The 22,227-nt window shown below is 40.1% G+C and overlaps 1 protein-coding gene across 16 annotated transcripts in view; it reads right to left on the bottom strand.

The window, feature by feature from the left end:
• The window catches only part of FMNL2 (formin like 2), a 317,058-nt gene that overhangs the window by 128,968 nt on the left and 165,863 nt on the right, over positions 1–22,227 (bottom strand). For all 16 annotated transcript variants that reach the window (XM_032857808.1, XM_032857815.1, XM_032857811.1 and 13 more), the window contains exon 2: positions 2,732–2,815. In XM_032857808.1, the coding sequence (XP_032713699.1) occupies positions 2,732–2,815 (84 nt within the window). The remainder of the gene's footprint in view (positions 1–2,731; positions 2,816–22,227) is intronic.

Genomic DNA, 22,227 nt, shown 5'->3' with positions numbered 1-22,227 from the left:
GCAGTGTGTAAGCATCCAGCTCCCAGCATGGGCCTGTTTTCCGCCATTACACTTTATAGGCCACTTAACCACTGAACAGCTCTGTCATCTTCACAACGACTTTCTCTATCTGTCAAATGGGGATATGAACACAAGGGACTGTTTTGAAAATTCAACATGAAGTTCTTATTAAGGAAATCTACTTAGTATGGCAATAGTGATTATTTGTCACTCTTTTTTTTTTTTTAAAGATTTTATTTATTTATTTGATAGGCAGAGATCACAAGTAGGCAGAGAAGTAGGCAGAGAGGCAGGCAGAGAGAGGAAGGGAAGCAGGCTCCTTGCTGTGCAGAGAGCCCGATGCGGGGCTCGATCCCAGGACCCTGGGATCATGACCTGAGCCGAAGGCAGCGGCTTAACCACTGAGCCACCCAGGCACCCCTATTTGTCACTCTTATTAACAAATCACCCAAGGATACCTTTGAACTGACGGAGCTCCAGCCTGGAGCTTTCAACATGTGTTGAAAGGAACAGATAAGTAGCTAAATTCTCCATGTGGTGGTACATTATCATTTAAGGGCAATAATAAGCTGAACTTCGGATCTGAAAGTCAGAAACATAATTAGATGATCGTTCCTCTCCCAGCCCCAAGACCCACTCGACCTACCATCAACCCTATGAAGACACTGTTGGGTTGAGAGGAGAGTACAGCGGTTAGAAATCCTCCATCAGCAGCAATCTGCCCTTTCTGGCTACTAGAGAGGCAAAAATTAACAACTCAATAAAGGTAGAAAGGAGCAGAGTGGCCTGATGGCCAGTGAATCCCGCAGGTCTGAGGGAGAAGGTTCAGCTCCTCCTCACCAGGCTAACAAAATGGCCACTAAAGCTGCTTTCCTCTGCCTGCATTACTGTCATAACCTGTCATACCAGCATTTTGGCCCCCGTTGGACCTCCCTCATTTGTGCAGTTACCTTTCCTTAATTATCCCTATCATCTTCGTTCATCATCACTGTAAAATCATTTTTCCTCACAATAATAGGTTTAGACAATACTCATGAAAAATTAACTCTCGAGGAAGGAGAGTCTAGGTGTCAGCAAAATTTTTACTCTTTTGCAACATGGTCATATAAGCAATAAGCTTCCTCTTCAGTTTCTATCTATTCTCGACACTCAAATAAATATAGCATGAGAAGGAGGGGAGGATTTTTACAATCGTTTCATCACTGAGTTCAGGAACTAAGGAGAAATTATATTCAATGAATGCTTTAGAAACTCCGTGTCAACCGTGGGCATGTATTTCTTAGGGTAATAGCTCGACCTGTGGGCAATAAAAAACCCCTCTAGCTTCTCTGATACACACTGTCCCCACAGAAGGAGACCAAGGGAGCTGTGGTTAGAGGAATTCGAACACTCCCCAGAAATGTTACAGGTGGTGGGTAGCGGGGGAGACACAAGCACCCTGAAGTTCATGGCCCAACATGCAATGCTAACATACAGAGTCCGTTAGCTACAGACTGACCCTAAGATGACAGCAACGAGTCCACACCAACCTGCGGCAAAGTGCCAAAGAAATGACTATCAATACAATAGAATACTACATACCATTTGAAAGAACAGGTGGGAATGACCAATGTACCTAGATGCAGACAGAGGGTGTGTACGTCCATGTATTTTGATTTTTTAAGACAAACTTTTTTGTAAGACAACAACATTTTAAAAGCTGAAAGCCAATACTTGGAAGTCTTACCTCTAAGTGGACCTCTAAGGTGGACAATGTGAAGAGCAGACAGAACCAAAATGCAGAATTTCACTTTTTACTTTATATCTTTCTGAAGAATGAGTTAATGATAAAACAAAAACATCTGGGGATGCCTGGGTGGCTTAGTCGGTTCAGCGTCTGCCTTCAACTCAGGTCATGATCCCAAGGTGCTGGGATCGAGTCCCACATCAGGCTCCCTGATCAGCGGGAAGCCTGCTTCTCCCTCTGCCTGCTCGGCTTGCTGCTCCCCCTGCTTATGCTCTCTGACAAATAAATAAATAAAATCTTTAAAAAAAAAAAAAAAAAGAAAGAAAGAAAGAAAAGAAAAGAAAGCATCCGAAGACTTGCTAAAATCTGAAATAATTCATCAGCCCAAGTGATGTTTCTTTATAAACAATTCACCTTCCTCCAGGAATTACAAAAATAAACATGGATAGGAAACCCAATTAAACTAGAGGACCCACATTATTCAAGAGCATAAACTGCTACGTAAATTAGAAAAACAGGGGTCCCTAAGTGGCTCAGTCGGCTAAGCTAAGTGTCCGACTATTGATTGATTACAGCTCGAGTCATGATCGCAGGGTCGTGGGATCAAGCCCCATGCCAGGCTCCATCCTGGGCACAGAACCTGCTTAGGATTCTTTCTCTCCCTCTCCCTCAGCCCTCCCCTGACCCCAAACTCTCTCAAAAAAAAAAAAAACAAAAACAAAAACAAAAACAAAAAAAGCAGATATGAATTTGGTTTGCCCACCTGACCAGATTTCCCAGAAGATCTAATAACTAAATGCTTGAAAATAAAGGAGAGAATTAAAATAATGCACAAATAAAAGAAGTCACTTTCTAGCTTTACCTTTGGTCCTAATAAACAGGAAGGCAAAGAGTCACAAAACAGAAATCCATGCATAGGTATCCTGGAAAAAGTCTACTATATTTAGGGAGGAAATCTGATTCTCTCTGTTCATTATTTCTTGATAAAGCATCACAGTGTCTTACCTGATCACAAATCAGTTCCCACTTTTTCTCATTATCATACTGTCGCAGTAACCTGGCTTTGTCCGGGGGTAGGTTCATAGCATTCTGTAAAAAGAAAAGGAAAGAGATATGTCACATTCCACAACAGGCTGCTAATGGGGAGCTAACTCACAGGCAGACCAAAGAAGACTACAGTGGTTCTTTTAGGACTTTTTTGCAATTCCTAGCATCTAATTAAACCCAAATGCCCTACAGAAGTCACTTAAACATCAAATCAGTTTAACGGGGCTAGAGAAGCTCTGAAGTCTTACGCCGGGACATCTGAGGTGGGTCTGCCTTGAACTATCAGACTTGCATTTCACCAAAGGTAATGCACTATTTTTTCATTGAAGAGCAGGCTCCCATTCTACTCAGTTGAGAGCGTATATCCCCAATTTCTCTTTAAAGCACTACAGCCCCACCAGGCACAGAACACAAAACACTAAAGGAAAACCCAATAACCAGAACTTTTGAGAGACAACATCAGTGTTTACTTTGACAAATAATTTTAAGTAAAAGGACACCTTAAAAAAAATTTTTTTAATTAAAAAAAAAAAAAGAAAAAGAAAAAAGTGGAAGTGGTTTTAGTCACCTCTATGGAGATGAAAAGTACTCCTTTGGGAAATACGTTAACATTTAGCAACCATAATTCTCAGTTTAGCTATATCGTTTATGAAGGTGGGTTTGCAGTAAGAAGTAGACCATGAGCTCAAGATGTCTAGACATCCAAACTCCTATAAACCTCTCTCTGTCAATATGGCACACTTACCGTAGTATTGTTCGTGGATCTGCGCCCACGTACATTTGCATGTTTTTAGCCCAATGTCCCAAATGACCAATTATATACACTTTTTCAAGATACTTGGCTTGGGTGTGAGGTGAGATCTTTGGCCACAGAACAGGGCAGAGTGAAAGAGCCCCAGAAGGAATTCATAGGCGTTCCCTTGGCCTCCCTAAAGTTTCCATGCTCTAAACTGAGCTAAGGGGTTGATGTCTATTAACTGCACTATCTACCTTGTATCAATGCTCTAAATCATAGCTATCCCTAAATAAACTACAAAGATCCTTACCTGGGTCAATATTTGGGTAGACAAATCCAAAGGTCTTTGACTATTAATGCTAGAGCCCCTAGCTCTCCGAAAGATATGGCCTGTAGAGAAGCAATTCTATTGGCCACAATTACTGTCTCATATCATCCAGTGAAATAAATTTAATAGAGGCAAGGATGGGTGAGCTATTCTAACTTAATGGCAGAGAATTAACCTTTGATACATTTGATAGATGTAACTCAAGCTTTAAACTCAATTTAGCATCCAGAGTGGTATGCACTAAGGAAGCGGTGGTCACAGACCACCTACTAATTTGAATCTAATCCATTTGAATCTAACAACCTGCCTTCAGAATATTAAAATTTTTAATTGCCTCCAAAGCTGATAATATAAGCAGAACAGCACTGGATTCCAGAGCTTTCAATGATATTGCCGAGGCTTCTCAAAATATCTAAAATGGGGGAAATATCTAAATATCTAATGTCACTTATCTCCATAGAATATCTACTTGAACTAGAAAGAAAAATAACTATTTGCATTTATTTGTAATTACAATTTTACAATGTTAAACAACCACCCCTGGGATAAGGCAAAAAGGAGAATTCCACAGCTATCTTTCTGAGGGAAACCAATGTTATTGACCATTAAATAACCAGTCCATCACTGCTTATTTGTACCCTAGAGATGGATTATTTCCTCCTAAACTGATTTTGACCTCCATGTTAATACTCTTGGGTGTGATTATGCATTAAATAAAAACAGTAAGATTACGAGGTAAGTTAAATGAGTTTTTCTGAGTCCTTATTAATCTCTTGAGATATAAAGGGAATAAGAAAAAATAAAGCCTGAACTCTTCTAGGATGTCAAGCACTGTATGAAGCACTTCACATAATCTCACGTAAATCTTCATAATAACATTCATGAGATGTAATTTTCCTCAATTTATGTAGGGGAAAGGAGACCTGGGAGAACTTGGTTAACTGGCTCAAAGTTGGACAGCTTTCCAGGAACAGAACACAATCTAAACTTCATCTGTGAGGGTCCCCAAAACAAACACTAAAAATTCCACCTCCTTCCTTGGGGGGTGGGAGTGCAAGGCAAAATGGCAGTAACTGACTTTCTGTGAGTATCTCCTAGGCACTTGTGTGGAATCAGTCTACAAACACTCCTGCAGGAGTTAGATGCAGGCCCTGTTACTGCCGTTTCACCTAGATCAACTTTTACTTTTAAGAAGCAGTATTTCATTCAACAACTGTGAAGTGCAACCTTTGCACAAGCTCTGTTCAACACAGCACAGCAGGGAACCAAAGAGATATAGTCCTTCCCCAGCATCTCATAATGGTGGGGCAGATGCAAGTGAAATGAGCTCATCTTCAACTCTGCTAAGTCTTGATAGAGATGATCAGAGGGCAACTTTTGAATGGACAATCTAAAAAGACCCTTTAGGAAAAAGTAACAAGAAGAGCACTAAAAATGAGAAGGACTGGACCAGGGCAAGAGTGAACAACAGCATACTGAGGAGAGGAAACAGCGAAAAGATGCTAAGTCAGGAAACAGCTCGGCAAATCAAAAACCCAAAAGACAGTCATTCTGGGTGGAGAGAAAGTAAAAGAGAGGGAATGAGGGAAAGATCAAGCTGGAGTGCTAAGTTAAGGCTGTATCACACCCGGCCACGTAGGCCGGGGTAAACACCTTTTATCGTTCCCTACAATGTAACAGCAGGCCACTGAAGTCTCCATCAGCATGAAATGACAAAATCAAATTATATTTCATAAAATCTACCCTGAGTATACATGGAGATCTGATTAGAAACAGCCAAAGTAAATAAATAAAAAATATTTTAAAAAAAGGGGGGGGGGGCGCCTGGGTGGCTCAGTGGGTTAAGCCTCTGCCATGGTCTCAGGGTCCTGGGATCGAGTCCCTCATCGGGCTCTCTGCTCAGCAGGGAGCCTGCTTCTCCCTCTCTCTCTCTGCCTGCCTCTCCGCCTACTTGTGATCTCTGTCAAATAAATAAAAAATATTAAAAGAAACAGCCAAAGTAGAAGCAGCAAAGCCACTGGTTCCAATGAATGATGGCGGCTTGCACAAGGCCAATGACACCTCAAATGAAGGAAGGTGGATAGATGTTAAAAATATTAACAGAAACTGTCTGGTTACATTTAAGGACTGAGGGAAGATGTCACGAATTAATATTATCCTTCTATCCTGAGTCCCTAGATAAATGATTATCCATTTAATGAAAGGAGCACACTGTGAAAGCCAGCACAGATCTGGGGGAGGTGATAAATAAAGTGTCCAAGTGACCCTTTTTAAGTCCAAGATAACTCTGAGACATCCTGAAGAATGGCGAAGCAGGCAGGTGGACCATGTGATTTTGAAGGTCGAGGAAAAGGTCTGCACCGTTCTGAATGAGAAGAGTCCTAAGAAGTGTTTTTGAGCTCGCTGACTAGTCATTGTCTGGAGAAGATGCTCAGCCCCAACATGTCAAAACGAATACTGCACTTGGCCATCATTCGCCAGCCATCTGAAATAGCCCCTTTCACGGGTCAGGCCTCAGAGCTGCTGAGGCATACACTGCACATCTTAGTAATTCTACGGGGACCAAGAAGCAGGAGCTCTGTTTAAAAGCAGACACTCCACAGAGGCTGGCTAGGGTCCAGGGACCTTGTGAATTAACTGGTAATAACTACCCTGAAAACATTTTTAGAGTGAACTCGGTCCTTTTGTATTGCATAGGGCAGGACTCCGGAGTCCTGGCTAGAAGTCTGTGCAGGTAATTCCTAAGAGTCCAAGCTATTTTCGGAGGAAAACACTGGCTTTATCTCCAGGTCCCTTTGCTGCCTGTGAAAATGGATTGCTCTTCCATTTGACTGAAATGTAAAGCAACCTCCAAGCCTTTCTCATACAGTGACAACTCGAGCTCATCCATACTTTGTGGTATCTGTGACATAAGGCTCTCCTCTCCTTCCTTGCATCCATCAATCCATCCTCTAGTTACTGGGCTTTGACCATGAGCCAGAGCACTACAGGAACAGGAGTGGATTCAGTGATAAAACTGCTGTACTCATCCATGCCAAACATCCACTGAGGACATGGGATATTTGAGTTGAAAAGTTTAGTGGATGTTAGTGATTTATTTCTAGATTGTACAAGTTCCTAGCTAAAATAAATCAGAGCATCCAAGAGCATTCTGGTCTCTTTCTTTCCTTTCAACCCGACAAACATTCAAGAATCAGCTCAAATATCATGTATCATAAGAACCCTCCTCCAACTCTTCCAAGACGACATACCCTCTCGGGCTCCAAAGGCATGATATACTTGTCTCCATCATAGCAACTCGCACGGTAAACCTATTTGCCCAGCTAAATTCCCCACTGGACTAAGGGCTTCAAGGACAATTTCTTCCACTAACCCCCAGTGTCTAGGACAGTATATGGCAAATAGTAAACACTATGCAGGTTGTTGAATAAAAGATAAGCAAACTAGTTCAGTAAGATTATTCAATCTGGAAATATCTTCATTGATTCAGGGTTTAGGCTTCAGCTATCAAAACCTATACACTAAAGAGTGTTGTTTATTATAAAACCCCAAAGATAATGTCTATTAATCATTAGTAATTTTCCAAACAAGAATTCACGGGGGAAAGAATCTTCAAGGTCAACGCTAGCAACAATTCCCTAAAAAGAAAAATGATGTCTTAGGGCATTCACATATAATAAATCACAGAACCGGAACTTCATTTTGTTTTGTTCTTATTGCCAGTAAATTCAGATCAGTATCAACTATAACAATTAATCTACCCCAAGTTGTAGTTACATTAATGGTCTAGATTCTGGCTTCTGCTTAACTCTACTATTTTATATTGTTTTTAAATGGGCTTTCCATGTTAAAAGTTTTTGAAAAATCAAAAGTAAATAACAATGAAATATCCAAGTTTCTAGAGACATTAATTACAGTGAAAAAGAATCAGGGGTGGTCTATACATCTGAAATTATACCGACAGAATATTATACACAACGCAGAGCACAATGAAGGAACCAAATAAAACCCATGTCCTAGGAATACAACTTTTTGACATCAGCTCTTACCCTAGTTTCACAGGAGCAATGAAAATTGCAGGATATCCTTCTTTCTCTCTGATATCCTTGAGGCTCGTGTTGAGAAACCCACGGTGATATACAGACGCACAGTAGTGAAAGTGAGCCCTATTAAGTACACCTTATGTAACCATAATACACTTTTGTTCTCATAATCTCTAAATTAAAGCTTCCAAGTATTAAGTCACCAGATTCAACCACAGAAACTCTTTTATTCCATAACCACCTGTGTACTAAAGAGAAAAGACATGGACTTCACAAGCAGGGTCACTTATGGAAGCAAGGAAAAGCCTGTCACAAGAGAAACAGCTCTGATAATCTTCTAGAGCTCTTCACTGATAAAGGTACAGAAGTTTCATGGGAACTCAAAAGGAGGAGCCATTACCTTTTTAAATTTGCAGTAAACACACTATAAAATTGGCCCTTCCAACCAAATGTTTAATGCATTAGCTCAGAGATGTTAACTATATTTAGTGTTGATCCCTAAAACTCATCTTACAATACCAAAACTCAATACCCAAACAACAACTCCTCATTTCCCCCTCTGCAGAGCCATTACCTTTTGCTGCAAAAAGTAAAGGTAAAGGGGTGCCTGGGTGGCTCAGTGGGTTAAAGCCTCTGCCTTCGGCTCAGGTCATGATCCCAGGGTCCTGGGATGGAGCCCCACATCTGAGACCCACGTCTGGCTCTCTGCTCAGCAGGGAGCCTGTTTCCTCCTCTCTCTCTCTCTGCCTGCCTCTCTGCCTACTTGTGATCTCTGTCAAATAAATAAATAAATATTTTTTTTAAAAAAGGAAAGGGATGGATTACAATAGATGACTGGGCAGCGCAGGGTGGACTGGAATTGAATGAGGCAGTATGGGGCAGGGATTTATGAGTTGGGCTCTGGAGCTGGACTAGCTGGATTCCAACCCCGACTTTACCACTTACTATTGGTCATCATGGGCCACACTTTTTGAATCAAAAAGCAAATGAAAATGAACAGTCCAGAAGTGAAGAAGCCAGTAAATGTAATTTAAAATGGAAGGTCAGAATCAAAGCGGAGGGTCAAAAACAACAAGATGTACCATTCACTGATGGGCTGATATGTCTTAGGCCCTTAGGCTCTCCGCATGCATTAGCCAATTTAATCTGCTTTGTAATCCTGACAAGTAGGTATTATCATCCCCACTTAACAGAGAAGAAAACTGAAGGACAAGGAGGTTAAGTAACTCTTCCCTGCATGAGACGGGTGACAAAGCCAGGACTCAAGAGTGGTCTGTATGACCATCCTGTTACGCCGACACTTCAGCGGTTGTTTTGTAGAAACCTACAAAACAACCTGTCTGAGGAAAGCAATCCAAGGGTTCTACTTCAATAACCAGAGACCTGATCGTTAGCATGCAAGGTAAGAGGAAAATGCATATTATTTAAGCTAATAATATTTTTCAGACAAAATACTGGTATTTTTAACACAAATCTTCAATGTATTTATAAATATGAACTTGAACCACCCCCCCACAAAAAAAAAAGTTACTGGATCATATCTGTAGATAGGTACTCTTACACTTAATTTGCTCCAATAAAAACCAAATGAAGGAGATACAAATATGAGGTAAGCTCAGACTTCAATGAAGCACAAGGCAAGAAGTTGGGTACACCAGTATAAAACAGAACTGACTACAGAATATAATCAAACCTCAGAGAGGAAGCCATTACCTCTTACCATTTTGTTAAAGGAAATGCTGTGGACTGGGCTTGGATGTGTGAAGAGGGCAGTAAAGAATGGCATTTAATGGCATCGTATGGTTTTTAATATTTGGGGTTTGGAGATGGGCCACCCAGGTTGCGATCTCAACTCTACTACTCATTAATCTATAATCTATAATCATTAAACTATAATCTTGGGTGAATTACCTAAATTAGGGGCCACCTGGGTGGCTCAGTGGGTTGAGCCTCTGCCTTCAGCTCAGGTCATGATCTCAGGGTCCTGGGATGGATCCCCGCGTCGGGCTCTCTGCTCAGCAGGGAGCCTGCTTCCCTTCCTCTCTCTCTGCCTGCCTCTCTGCCTACTTGTGATCTCTGTCAAATAAATAAATAAAATCTTAAAAAAAAAAAAATTACCTAAACTAAAGCTTCAGTTTCCTCACTTGTAAAGTGGAAAGGACAGTGATGATCATGATGAGAAGGGTGACACTCGTAATAATGACACTACCTGCTTCACAGAGTCTGAGAAAAATTAAATTGGATAATGTACATGGTACAAAGTAAGTACATGGAAGACACTCAATACATTAGAGCTTATTCTCATTCCTTTGGGTGAAGGGAAAGTATGAGCAGAGGTAAGTATGAACGTAGGAAAAGGCAGAGGATTTTGTGCTCTACAGAATAAACCAGGGGGTAAGGAGCAGGTAGTGTGAGACCAAGTTAGAATGGCCAGATCCTGGCCACCAAACCACAGAATTTCAGATTGACTTGACAGCCAGTGGCAATTCCTCAGCCAAAGAGATTTCCAGAAAAAGCCAGCCTTTGGGGTCCTCAAATCGCATAGGATAAAGGAATTCTCCTCTGTTCATCACCTAATACTGAGTTAGGTACCAATTCTCCCATGAGTTCATTTTAAAATTCCAACACCTAGGGCAGCAGAGGGGGGCTGCAAATTCAATCCATGGCCCACCCTTCTGTTCAACTAACCTTCAAACCATTTCCTTCTAGTTCCCAGCAACAACCTGACAGCCTGAGTTTCAATACCCTCCTAGCCCAGAGGATGCTGCTCAAATATATTCAGCTGGTTTTCTGGCCCGGGACTCAGGCAGTCAGCCAAACAGTCTCCACAACGAATCCTCAGTCAGACATCGTTCACTGTCACTTTATTTTTATTTAATCACTGAGAGTATTAATATCATTCACTGTAGACAGTAAAGCCTACAACAGGAGAAATCAGCCTGCTCCCTGATCTAGTTACACCTTCAAAATAAAATCTGACCGGAAAGCTGTCCTTTCTGGGGAACCCTGACAATGAGACCTACCTCTAACGTCCCATTCAAATTTTAGTTACACCGGTTTTCTTGGAAGATTTTCTTTTAAGGATTGGACTAAATACAAACAACTCTTGCACAACATCTTATAATTAAAAACTATGGAGCCAGAAGAGAAGCTGGTAAGATTTTTAGTCCTATTCTGTCTTTTATAGGTGCCCAAACAGACTCAAAAAACGGAAGGCAAGATCCACATTCATCATAAGTAGTTATTACCAGTACAAGAACCACGAATCCAGGCCAATGTGACTACTACTCTTTTTCCATTATTATGAAAGGAAGCCCACTTTCATCTATGGTGGGTGGGTGGGTATGTGTGTGTGTGTGTGTGAATATGAGTAAACACACATGATGTGTATTTGAGAAAAGCAAATCAGATAATGCATGTATTTAGCAGAAAATCCTGCACACAGTCATTACTCAATATATGGTAGATACTGTTACTCTTATTATCATCAACACTGTAAGGAATATGATTGAATTAATAATGATTGAAGGTCTATTATGCTCTTCTACTTTTGTAAGTTTCCATGGTTTCCCGACTATACAGGTTTTCTATTATCACAGTTAAGTACCAGCACTTGCCATTCTCTCCACTGCTCGTCTCAACATGGAGCTTTGTATTCATAGAACTCATTTTATTTCCAAAATCATGAATCTCTAGAAAATTATCTGTCTTTACCAATAAAGACCAACTAAAACAAAAAGCTTCCCAAATTCTCATGTAAATGATCTACTCCTTTAAATGAGTCACATTTTCATGGCCCTTTGTAAATGGGAATAAACAAGTGTTGACTGTGTGTGTGTGTGTGTGTGTGTGTGTGTGTGTATGCACGTGCATGTGCGCATATAATTTATATTTCATTCCAGGGCCATTATTGTCAATATGGGTAAGGCTGGGTGGGAGAGCCCATCTTACCTACTGAATAGAAGGACATAACTATAGCAGTCTAGGCCAAGTTTTCATCTATCTGATATTCCCCATATCACTAGGTTTAAGTGATTCCACATCTAATAGATGACAAAAAAAAACACACATTCCTCCTCAGGCCATCATGCTAACTCCTGAAATACAGATTCTAGTCATATTCAAACCTGAAGGGAATAATGGAAAGAAATACTCAACTTCTTTCAAACATCCTATCTGTCATTAGAAGCCTGATGCCTGATTCCTGGACACATTCTCAAATTCAAATGATTCTTCATCGATTTGTCTACCTGCACACACTTGTGTACTGGGATGAGGGAATTACACAACAGGCCACACTTAAGATGCTAAAAACCTGTTTCATGGGCAGCCACTTGGCAACCTAAGGGCAACTAGTGTTCAAGGGCTGGGCTTGCTGGCACAGACCAAAATGAATCAAAATCCAGAGAAAGGGTTCTTATTTGACTGACAAACATCAACCTTCATGACATAGGATTCTTTAGAGCAAAAACATTTTGAGAATCGGAGATATCAAACTCTAATTATAACACATCCGATAGCCAGATTCCACCACAATCAAGCCCTAAAAATAGGATCTCTATCACCTGCTGACCTGAAACAAGCATATTTTTTCACCTTGCCCAATTCCCCTGAAGCCCTGGCCTCCTCCTCTCCCAACACTTTCCCAGCAACATTCCTTAACTTCCCTTCTTAGATCATTAGGGTCATTGTTTGTCTCCCTCTCCCCTTCCCAATTACTCTGAAAAAGACTAGTGAACCTGGTTTCATAGTCATGGTAAGCCCTTTCAAAGGAGGGAAATAATTCAAGTTAATGCTCAACTAACATCACATCTCCTGAGACAAGAGGTGAAAAATTTTGCTGTCAACATAAAGATGAGGATTTCTGCCACAACGGAGACCAAAAATTACAGCCTGAAATACATAGTTTCTCATGTGTAAAAAGCTATGACTTCTGGGGCAGGTTCATGCTCACAGACAGGATAATGGTTCCTAAAAATGTCCTCACACCAAACCCAAGAACCTGTGACTGTTTCCTTATATATGAAGATGTTATCTGCAGATACAATTGGGTTAACAATGTTGAGACTGCAAGATTACCCCGCACCACCCGAGATAAACTGATGCAGTCACAAGAGTCTTTGAAGCAGAAGAATTTTAAAAATGGAAAATATTTGTTGTTGACAATGTGGAGAAATTGGAATCCCTGTACATTGCTGCTGGAAATATAATATACAGCCACTGTGGAAAACACTGTGATAACTCTCAGAAAATTTAAACACAGAATTAGCGGTTGATCCCACAGATTATGTATACCAAAGAATCAAAAACAGACTCACCAGATACCTGTCTACCAGCATTAAGATAACATCATTCACAGCAGCCAAAAGCAGAATAAACCAGGTGTCCACCGAAATGTGAATGGATATACAAAATTTGTTACATACATACAACAGAATATTATTCAGCCATAAAAAGAAATGAAGCTCTGACTCATACTATAACATGTGTAAACCCTGAAAATGTTTGGGTAAAAGAAGTCAGTCACTAAGGGGCAAATATTATCTGATTCTACCAATACAAAATATCTAGAAAAGGCTAACTCATAGCAACAAACAAATAAAAAAAGAAAACAGATTACAAATTACCTGGCTAGGGAAAATGGGGAAATGGGGTTATTGCTTAATGGGTACAGACATTAGAGGTGATAAAGAATTTTAGGAGAAGGCAGTGGTGGTGGTTGCAGGACACTGAATTTGCTTCATGTTAACAGAATAATACACTTAAAAATGGTGAACTTCATGGTGTGGATATTTTACCACAATAAGGAAAAAGTATTTAAAAAAAAAAGTGGGTAAGTAAGACAGAAGAGAGTCAGAGGGAAGAAATCAGAGTGACACAATGTGAGAAGGACTTCACCAGCCAATGCTGGCTTTAAGGATGGAAAAAGGAGGCCACGAGCCAAGAAATGCAGCAGCCTCTAGAAGCTGATTAAGGCAAAGAAATGGATTCTCCCCTAGAGCTTCTAGAAGCCCTTCCCACTGAAGCCCTGATTTTCATGCAGTAACACTCCTGCCAGACTTCTAACCTACACAACCATAAGATAATTAAACTGAATTATTTTGCATGACTAAGTTCATAGTAATTTGTTATGGAAACAGTAGAAAACTAATACTCTGGCTGACAATACTTTGGCTTCCCCCAATGCACAGCCTCCCTCTTCCCACAGCACCAAATTCCAAAATTTTCATATCTGCTTTTCACTGCCAATGGTGAGAGGCTTGGTTTCCATTTCATATGCCATACTTCAAATTGATAAAAGCCAGAATGTAACTGAATTACAGAAGGAAATGGAAAACCTTAGGGAACTAAACAATATCCTAATATTAAATTACTAAAAATCTAAAAATAAACCCACCAGTTCCGATGAAGACATGGTATGAAATAAAACTCTACACTATCCACACAAACACACGAACACTAGCAAAACTTAGCTTTCACTGCGACATAACACTGGTCAGTCTTGGACTTTGTTCCGAGAGCCCACAATGGCGACAGGCCCAGCCAAGCCAGGCAGGAAGGCTGAGAGGTCCCAGATGGCAGGCCTTCTGACGCGTGACACATCTGCATGGTTCTGTGCCTGGTTTTCTCTTCCATTAGCCTACTGCTTACTTTTTTGGCCCTCACGGTTGTGGAAAAGACCATCAAGTAAACTTCTGTTTCTATGCATATAACACCCTGGCATAAAAAGCACTACTTCAGGTACAGCTTACTGTCAGTTAATTCAAAAACCCCGCTAGGGGGCCCTGGGTGGCTCAATCGGTTAAATTGGTTAAGGGTCTGTCTTCAGCTCAGGTCATGATCTCAGGATCCTGGGATCGAGCCCCATGTCACATAGGGCTCCCTGCTCAGCAGGAAGCCTGCTTCTCCTCTCCCACTCCCCCTGCTTGTGCTCTTGCTATCTCTCTCTCTCTCTGTCAAATTACATAAAATCTTAAAAAAAAAACAAAAAAAAAACCTGCTATAAAGTTGAAAAAGAACATAAAACCTAGATAACCAATTTGAAGATTTTAATACACAATTAAAATATGTGCACAAAAAACAGCCTTTACTTTATTGTTGCATTATTATATGAATGCCCTTATTTATTGCTAAACGATTTTTCTGATTTTAAACTAAGAAAAAAGCATAATTTCAATGCTGCTGGTATTTTTATGGTAACAACCATCAGCAAGTTAATTCACACATGGTGTCTAAAAGTGACACTTTTATATATTTAATTTGTTTTAAATCACTTAACTGCTTAAGATGTCACAAGCACTGAAGAATTCCCAAAATAACTGGCATTAAGAATAAAATTATTCGGAGGAGTCAAGATGGCGGAGAAGTAGCAGCTGAGACTACTTCAGGTTGCGGGAGATCAGCTAGATAGCTTATCTAAAGATTGCAAACACCTACAAATCCAACGGGAGATCGAAGAGAAGAAGAACAGCAATTCTAGAAACAGAAAATCAACCACTTGCTGAAAGGTAGGACTGGCGGAGAAGTGAATCCAAAGGGACGGGAAGACAGACCCCGGGGGGAGGGGCCGGCTCCCGGCAAGCGGCGGAGCAACGGAGCACAAAATCGGGACTTTTAAAAGTCTGTTCCGCTGAGGGACATCGCTCCAGAGGCTTAACTGGGGTGAAGCCCACGCGGGGCCAGTGTGGCCTCAGGTCCCGCAGGGTCACAGAAGGATCGGGGTGTCTGAGTGTCGCAGAGCTCGCAGGTATTAGAACAGGGAAGCCGGCTACAGAGACGGAGCCGAGGAGTGAGCTCACAGCTCGGGCTTACCTTGAACCGGTCGCAGGCTCGGTGAGCTCGGAGCACGGCCGGAGGCCAGGGTGACGGGAGTAATTGGACGCTGTTCCCTGAGGGCGCACTGAGGAGTGGGACCCCTAGCTCTCGGCTCCTCCGGGCCGGAGACTGGGAGGCCGCCATCTTCCTTCCCGTCCTCCGGACTCTACGGAAAGTGCTCAGGGAACAAAAGCTCCCGAAAGCAAACCCGAGCGGATTACTCAGCCCGGCCCCTGGTAAGGGCGGTGCGACTCCGCCTGGGGCAAAGACACTTGAAAATCACTACAACAGGCCCCTCCCCCAGAAGATCATCAAGAAACCCAGCCAGGACCAAGTTCACTTACGAGGAGTGCGGTTTCAATACCAAGGAGAGCAGCGGAATTCCAGAGGAGGAGAAAGCAAAGCACGGAACTCATGGCTTTCTCCCCATGATTCTTTAGCCTTGCAGTTAATTTAATTTTTTTTTCTTTTTCAATTTTTTTCTCTTCTTCTGCTAAATTTTTTTAAACTTTTACCCTTTTCTTTTTTAACGTTTTTTAACTAGTTTATCCAATATATATATATTTTTTCCTTTTTATATTTTTTTCATTATTGGTTTTCTTTTTTTTATTTGTTTCTTTTTTCTTTTTTATTTTATTATTTTTTTTTTTTTTCTGAACCTCTTTTTATCCCCTTCCCCCCGCCCCCTCACGATTTGGGATCTCTTCTGATTTGGCTAAAGCATATTTTCCTGGGGTTGTTGCCACCCTTTTAGTATTTTACTTACTCCTTCATATACTCTTATCTGGACAAAATGACAAGGCGGAAAAATTCACCACAAAAAAAAGAACAAGAGGCAGTACCAAAGGCTAAGGACCTAATCAATACAGACATTGGTAATATGTCAGGTTTAGAGTTCAGAATGACGATTCTCAAGGTTCTAGCTGGGCTCGAAAAAGGCATGGAAGATATTAGAGAAACCCTCTCGGGAGATATAAAAGCCCTTTCTGGAGAAATAAAAGAACTAAAATCTAATCAAGTTGAAATAAAAAAAGCTATTAATGAGGTGCAATCAAAAATGGAGGCTCTCACTGCTAGGATAAATGAGGCAGAAGAAAGAATTAGCGATATAGAAGACCAAATGACAGAGAATAAGGAAGCTGAACAAAAGAGGGACAAACAACTACTGGACCACGAGGGCAGAATTCGAGAGATAAGTGACACCATAAGACGAAACAACATTAGAATAATTGGGATTCCAGAAGAAGAAGAAAGAGAGAGGGGAGCAGAAGGTATATTGGAGAGAATTATTGGAGAGAATTTCCCCAATATGGCAAAGGGAACAAACATCAAAATCCAGGAGGTTCAGAGAACCCCACTCAAAATCAATAAGAATAGGTCCACACCCCGTCACCTAATAGTCAAATTTACAAGTCTTAGTGACAAAGAGAAAATCCTGAAAGCAGCCCGGGAGAAGAAGTCTGTAACATACAATGGTAAAAATATTAGATTGGCAGCAGACTTATCCACAGAGACCTGGCAGGCCAGAAAGAGCTGGCATGATATATTCAGAGTACTAAACGAGAAAAACATGCAGCCAAGAATACTATATCCAGCTAGGCTATCATTGAAAATAGAAGGAGAGATTAAAAGCTTCCAGGACAAACAAAAACTGAAAGAATTTGCAAACACCAAGCCAGCTCTACAGGAAATATTGAAAGGGGTCCTCTAAGCAAAGAGAGAACCTAAAAGTAGTAGATCAGAAAGGAACAGAAACAATATACAATAGCAGTCACCTTACAGGCAATACAATGGCACTAAATTCATATCTCTCAATAGTTACCCTGAATGTTAATGGGCTAAATGCCCCAATCAAAAGACACAGGGTATCAGAATGGATAAAAAAACAAAACCCATCTATATGTTGCCTACAAGAAACTCATTTTAAACCCGAAGACACTTTCAGATTTAAAGTGAGGGGGTGGAAAAGAATTTACCATGCTAATGGACATCAGAAGAAAGTAGGAGTGGCAATCCTTATATCAGATCACTTAGATTTTAAACCAAAGACTATAATAAGAGATGAAGATGGACACTATATCATACTCAAAGGATCTGTCCAACAAGAAGATCTAACAATTGTAAATATCTATGCCCCTAACGTGGGAGCAGCCAACTATATAAACCAATTAATAACAAAATCAAAGAAACACATCGACAATCATACAATAATAGTAGGGGACTTTAACACTCCCCTCACTGAAATGGACAGATCATCCAAGCAAAAGATCAACAAGGAAATAAAGGCCTTAAATGACACACTGGACCAGATGGACATCACAGATATATTCAGAACATTTCATCCCAAAGCAACAGAATACACATTCTTCTCTAGTGCACATGGAACATTCTCCAGAATAGATCACATCCTTGGTTCTAAATCAGGTCTTAACTGTTATCAAAAAATTGGGATCATTCCCTGCATATTTTCAGACCACAATGCTCTGAAGCTAGAACTCAATCGCAAGAGGAAATTTGGAAAGAACCCAAATATATGGCGACTAAACAGCATCCTTCTAAAGAATGAATGGGTCAACCAGGAAATTAAAGAAGAATTGAAAAAATTCATGGAAACAAATGATAATGAAAATACAACAGTTCAAAATCTGTGGGACACAACAAAGGCAGTCCTGAGAGGAAAATATATAGCGGTACAAGCCTTTCTCAAGAAACAAGAAAGGTCTCAGGTACACAACCTAACCCTACACCTAAAGGAGCTGGAGAAAGAACAAGAAAGAAACCCTAAACCCAGCAGGAGAAGAGAAATCATAAAGATCAGAGCAGAAATCAATGAAATAGAAACCAAAAAAACAATAGAACAAATCAACGAAACTAGGAGCTGGTTCTTTGAAAGAATTAATAAGATTGATAAGCCCCTGGCCAGACTTATCAAAAAGAGAAGAGAAAGGACCCAAATAAATAAAATCATGAATGAAAGAGGAGAGATCACAACTAACACCAAAGAAATACAGACAATTATAAGAACATATTATGAGCAACTCTATGCCAACAAATTTGACAATCTGGAAGAAATGGATGCATTCCTAGAAACATATAAACTACCACAACTGAACCTGGAAGAAATAGAAAGCCTGAACAGACCCATAACCAGTAAGGAGATTGAAACAGTCATCAAAAATCTCCAAACAAACAAAAGCCCAGGGCCAGACGGCTTCCCGGGGGAATTCTACCAAACATTTAAAGAAGAACTAATTCCTATTCTCCTGAGACTGTTCCAAAAAATAGAAATGGAAGGAAAACTTCCAAACTCATTTTATGAGGCCAGCCTCACCTTGATCCCCAAACCAGACAAGGATCCCATCAAAAAAGAGAACTACAGACCAATATCCTTGATGAACACAGATGCAAAAATTCTCACCAAAATACTAGCCAATAGGATTCAACAGTACATTAAAAGGATTATTCACCACGACCAAGTGGGATTTATTCCAGGGCTGCAAGGTTGGTTCAACATCCGCAAATCAATCAATGTGATACAACACATTAATAAAAGAAAAAACAGGAACCATATGATAGTCTCCATAGATGCTGAAAAAGCATTTGACAAAGTACAGCATCCCTTCCTGATCAAAACTCTTCAAAGTGTAGGGATAGAGGGCACATACCTCAATATTATCAAAGCCATCTATGAAAAACCCATCGCAAATATCATTCTCAATGGAGAAAAACTGAAAGCTTTTCCGCTAAGGTCAGGAACACGGCAGGGATGTCCGTTATCACCACTGCTATTCAACATAGTACTAGAAGTCCTAGCCTCAGCAATCAGACAACAAAAAGAAATTAAAGGCATCCAAATCGGCAAAGAAGAAGTCAAACTATCACTCTTCGCAGATGATATGATACTATATGTGGAAAACCCAAAAGACTCCACTCCAAAACTGCTAGAACTTGTACAGGAATTCAGTAATGTGTCAGGATATAAAATCAATGCACAGAAATCAGTCGCATTTCTCTACACCAACAATAAGACAGAAGAAAGAGAAATTAAGGAGTCCATCCCATTTACAATTGCACCCAAAACTATAAGATACCTAGGAATAAACCTAACCAAAGAGACTAAGAATCTATACACAGAAAACTATAAAGTACTCATGAAAGAAATTGAGGAAGACACAAAGAAATGGAAAAATGTTCCATGCTCCTGGATTGGAAGAATAAATATTGTGAAAATGTCTATGCTACCTAAAGCAATCTACACATTTAATGCAATTCCTATCAAAGTACCATCCATTTTTTTCAAAGAAATGGAACAAATAATCCTAAAATTTATATGGAACCAGAAAAGACCGCGAATAGCCAAAGGAATATTGAAAAAGAAAGCCAGAGTTGGTGGCATCACAATTCCGGACTTCAAGCTCTATTACAAAGCTGTCATCATCAAGACAGCATGGTACTGGCACAAAAACAGACACATAGATCAATGGAACAGAATAGAGAGCCCAGAAATAGACCCTCAACTCTATGGTCAACTAATCTTCGACAAAGCAGGAAAGAATGTCCAATGGAAAAAAGACAGCCTCTTCAATAAATGGTGTTGGGAAAATTGGACAGCCACATGCAGAAAAATGAAATTGGATCATTTCCTTACACCACACACGAAAATAGACTCAAAATGGATGAAGGACCTCCATGTGAGAAAGGAATCCATCAACATCCTTGAGGAGAACACAGGCAGCAACCTCTTCGACCTCAGCCGCAGCAACATCTTCCTAGGAACATCGCCAAAGGCAAGGGAAGCAAGGGCAAAAATGAACTATTGGGATTTTATCAAGATCAAAAGCTTTTGCACAGCAAAGGAAACAGTTAACAAAACCAAAAGACAACTGACAGAATGGGAGAAGATATTTGCAAACGACATATCAGATAAAGGGCTAGTGTCCAGAATCTATAAAGAACTTAGCAAACTCAACACCCAAAGAACAAATAATCCCATCAAGAAATGGGCAGAAGACATGAACAGACATTTCTGCAAAGAAGACATCCAGATGGCCAACAGACACATGAAAAAGTGCTCCATATCACTCGGCATCAGGGAAATACAAATCAAAACCACAATGAGATACCACCTCACACCAGTCAGAATGGCTAAAATTAACAAGTCCGGAAATGACAGATGCTGGCGAGGATGCGGAGAGAGGGGAACCCTCCTACATTGTTGGTGGGAATGCAAGCTGGTGCAACCACTCTGGAAAACAGCATGGAGGTTCCTCAAAATGTTGAAAATAGAACTACCCTATGACCCAGCAATTGCACTGCTGGGTATTTACCCTAAAGATACAAACGTAGTGATCCGAAGGGGCACGTGCACCCGAATGTTTATAGCAGCAATGTCTACAATAGCCAAACTATGGAAAGAACCTAGATGTCCATCAACAGACGAATGGATAAAGAAGATGTGGTATATATATACAATGGAATACTATGCAGCCATCAAAAGAAATGAAATCTTGCCATTTGCAACAACATGGATGGAACTAGAGGGTATCATGCTTAGCGAAATAAGTCAATCGGAGAAAGACAACTATCATATGATCTCCCTGATATGAGGGAGAGGAGATGCAACATGGGGGGTTAATGTGGTAGGAGAAGAGTAAATGAAACAAGTTGGGATTGGGAGGGAGACAAACCATAAGTGACTCTTAATCTCACAAAACAAACTGAGGGTTGCTGGGCAGAGGGGGGTTGGGGGGGGTTATGGACATTGGGTAGGGTATGTGCTATGGTGAGTGCTGTGAAGTTTGTAAACGTGGAGATTCACAGACCTGTACCCCTGGGGGAAAAAATATATATATATATATGTTTATAAAAAATAAAATTATAAAAAAAAAAAAAAAAAAAAGAATAAAATTATTCAACAACCTCAAAATCCCTTGGAGGGGACCACTGGTCATATTCTATTATACAGATTCATCTTTCTGTCCTTACAACACTGCCAAGTTCTTGGAGGGAAATCCTCTTTAGAGCCCCAGTAAGGTGCCCAGCATTCAGGTGGTACATAATAATTGTGTGCTGAATTCAGCTCAGACACACAAGCTATATTTTGATAGATACACTTTTGTATTCTTTTAAACAAATAAATGATTAAGGCTATAAGAAAAGCATCAAATTTAGCTATGATTTATTTTGAGGTTCTTATTAAATATTATATAAATACTAATAGCACCATGTATTTCAATCACCTAAAGTTTAAAATAGATATTTAAATGTATGTAATATTTAATATTTAAATATATTTAAATAAATTTATTTAAATAAATTTATTTTAAATTTTTTAAATAAATACATTTAAATATATTTATTTCATTTATTAAAATTATTAAATTAAAATCATTAAATTTACTTAATTTGTTATATTATATATATATTTTTTAATTTTTATTTTTTTTAAGGTCCAGAATATACATTCTCTCATCTTCCAGCCTGGACCGAATCTGCTCCTCTTATAATTCCTCTCCTTATTTCTCCACCAAAA

The sequence above is a fragment of the Lontra canadensis genome, unplaced genomic scaffold, assembly GCF_010015895.1.
Source record: "Lontra canadensis isolate GAN:19392208 unplaced genomic scaffold, GSC_riverotter_1.0 scaffold13, whole genome shotgun sequence".
In the NCBI taxonomy this organism is placed as follows: domain Eukaryota; kingdom Metazoa; phylum Chordata; class Mammalia; order Carnivora; family Mustelidae; genus Lontra; species Lontra canadensis.
Note: the sequence above shows the minus strand (reverse complement) of the source record. Positions and strands in the feature narration are given on the sequence as shown.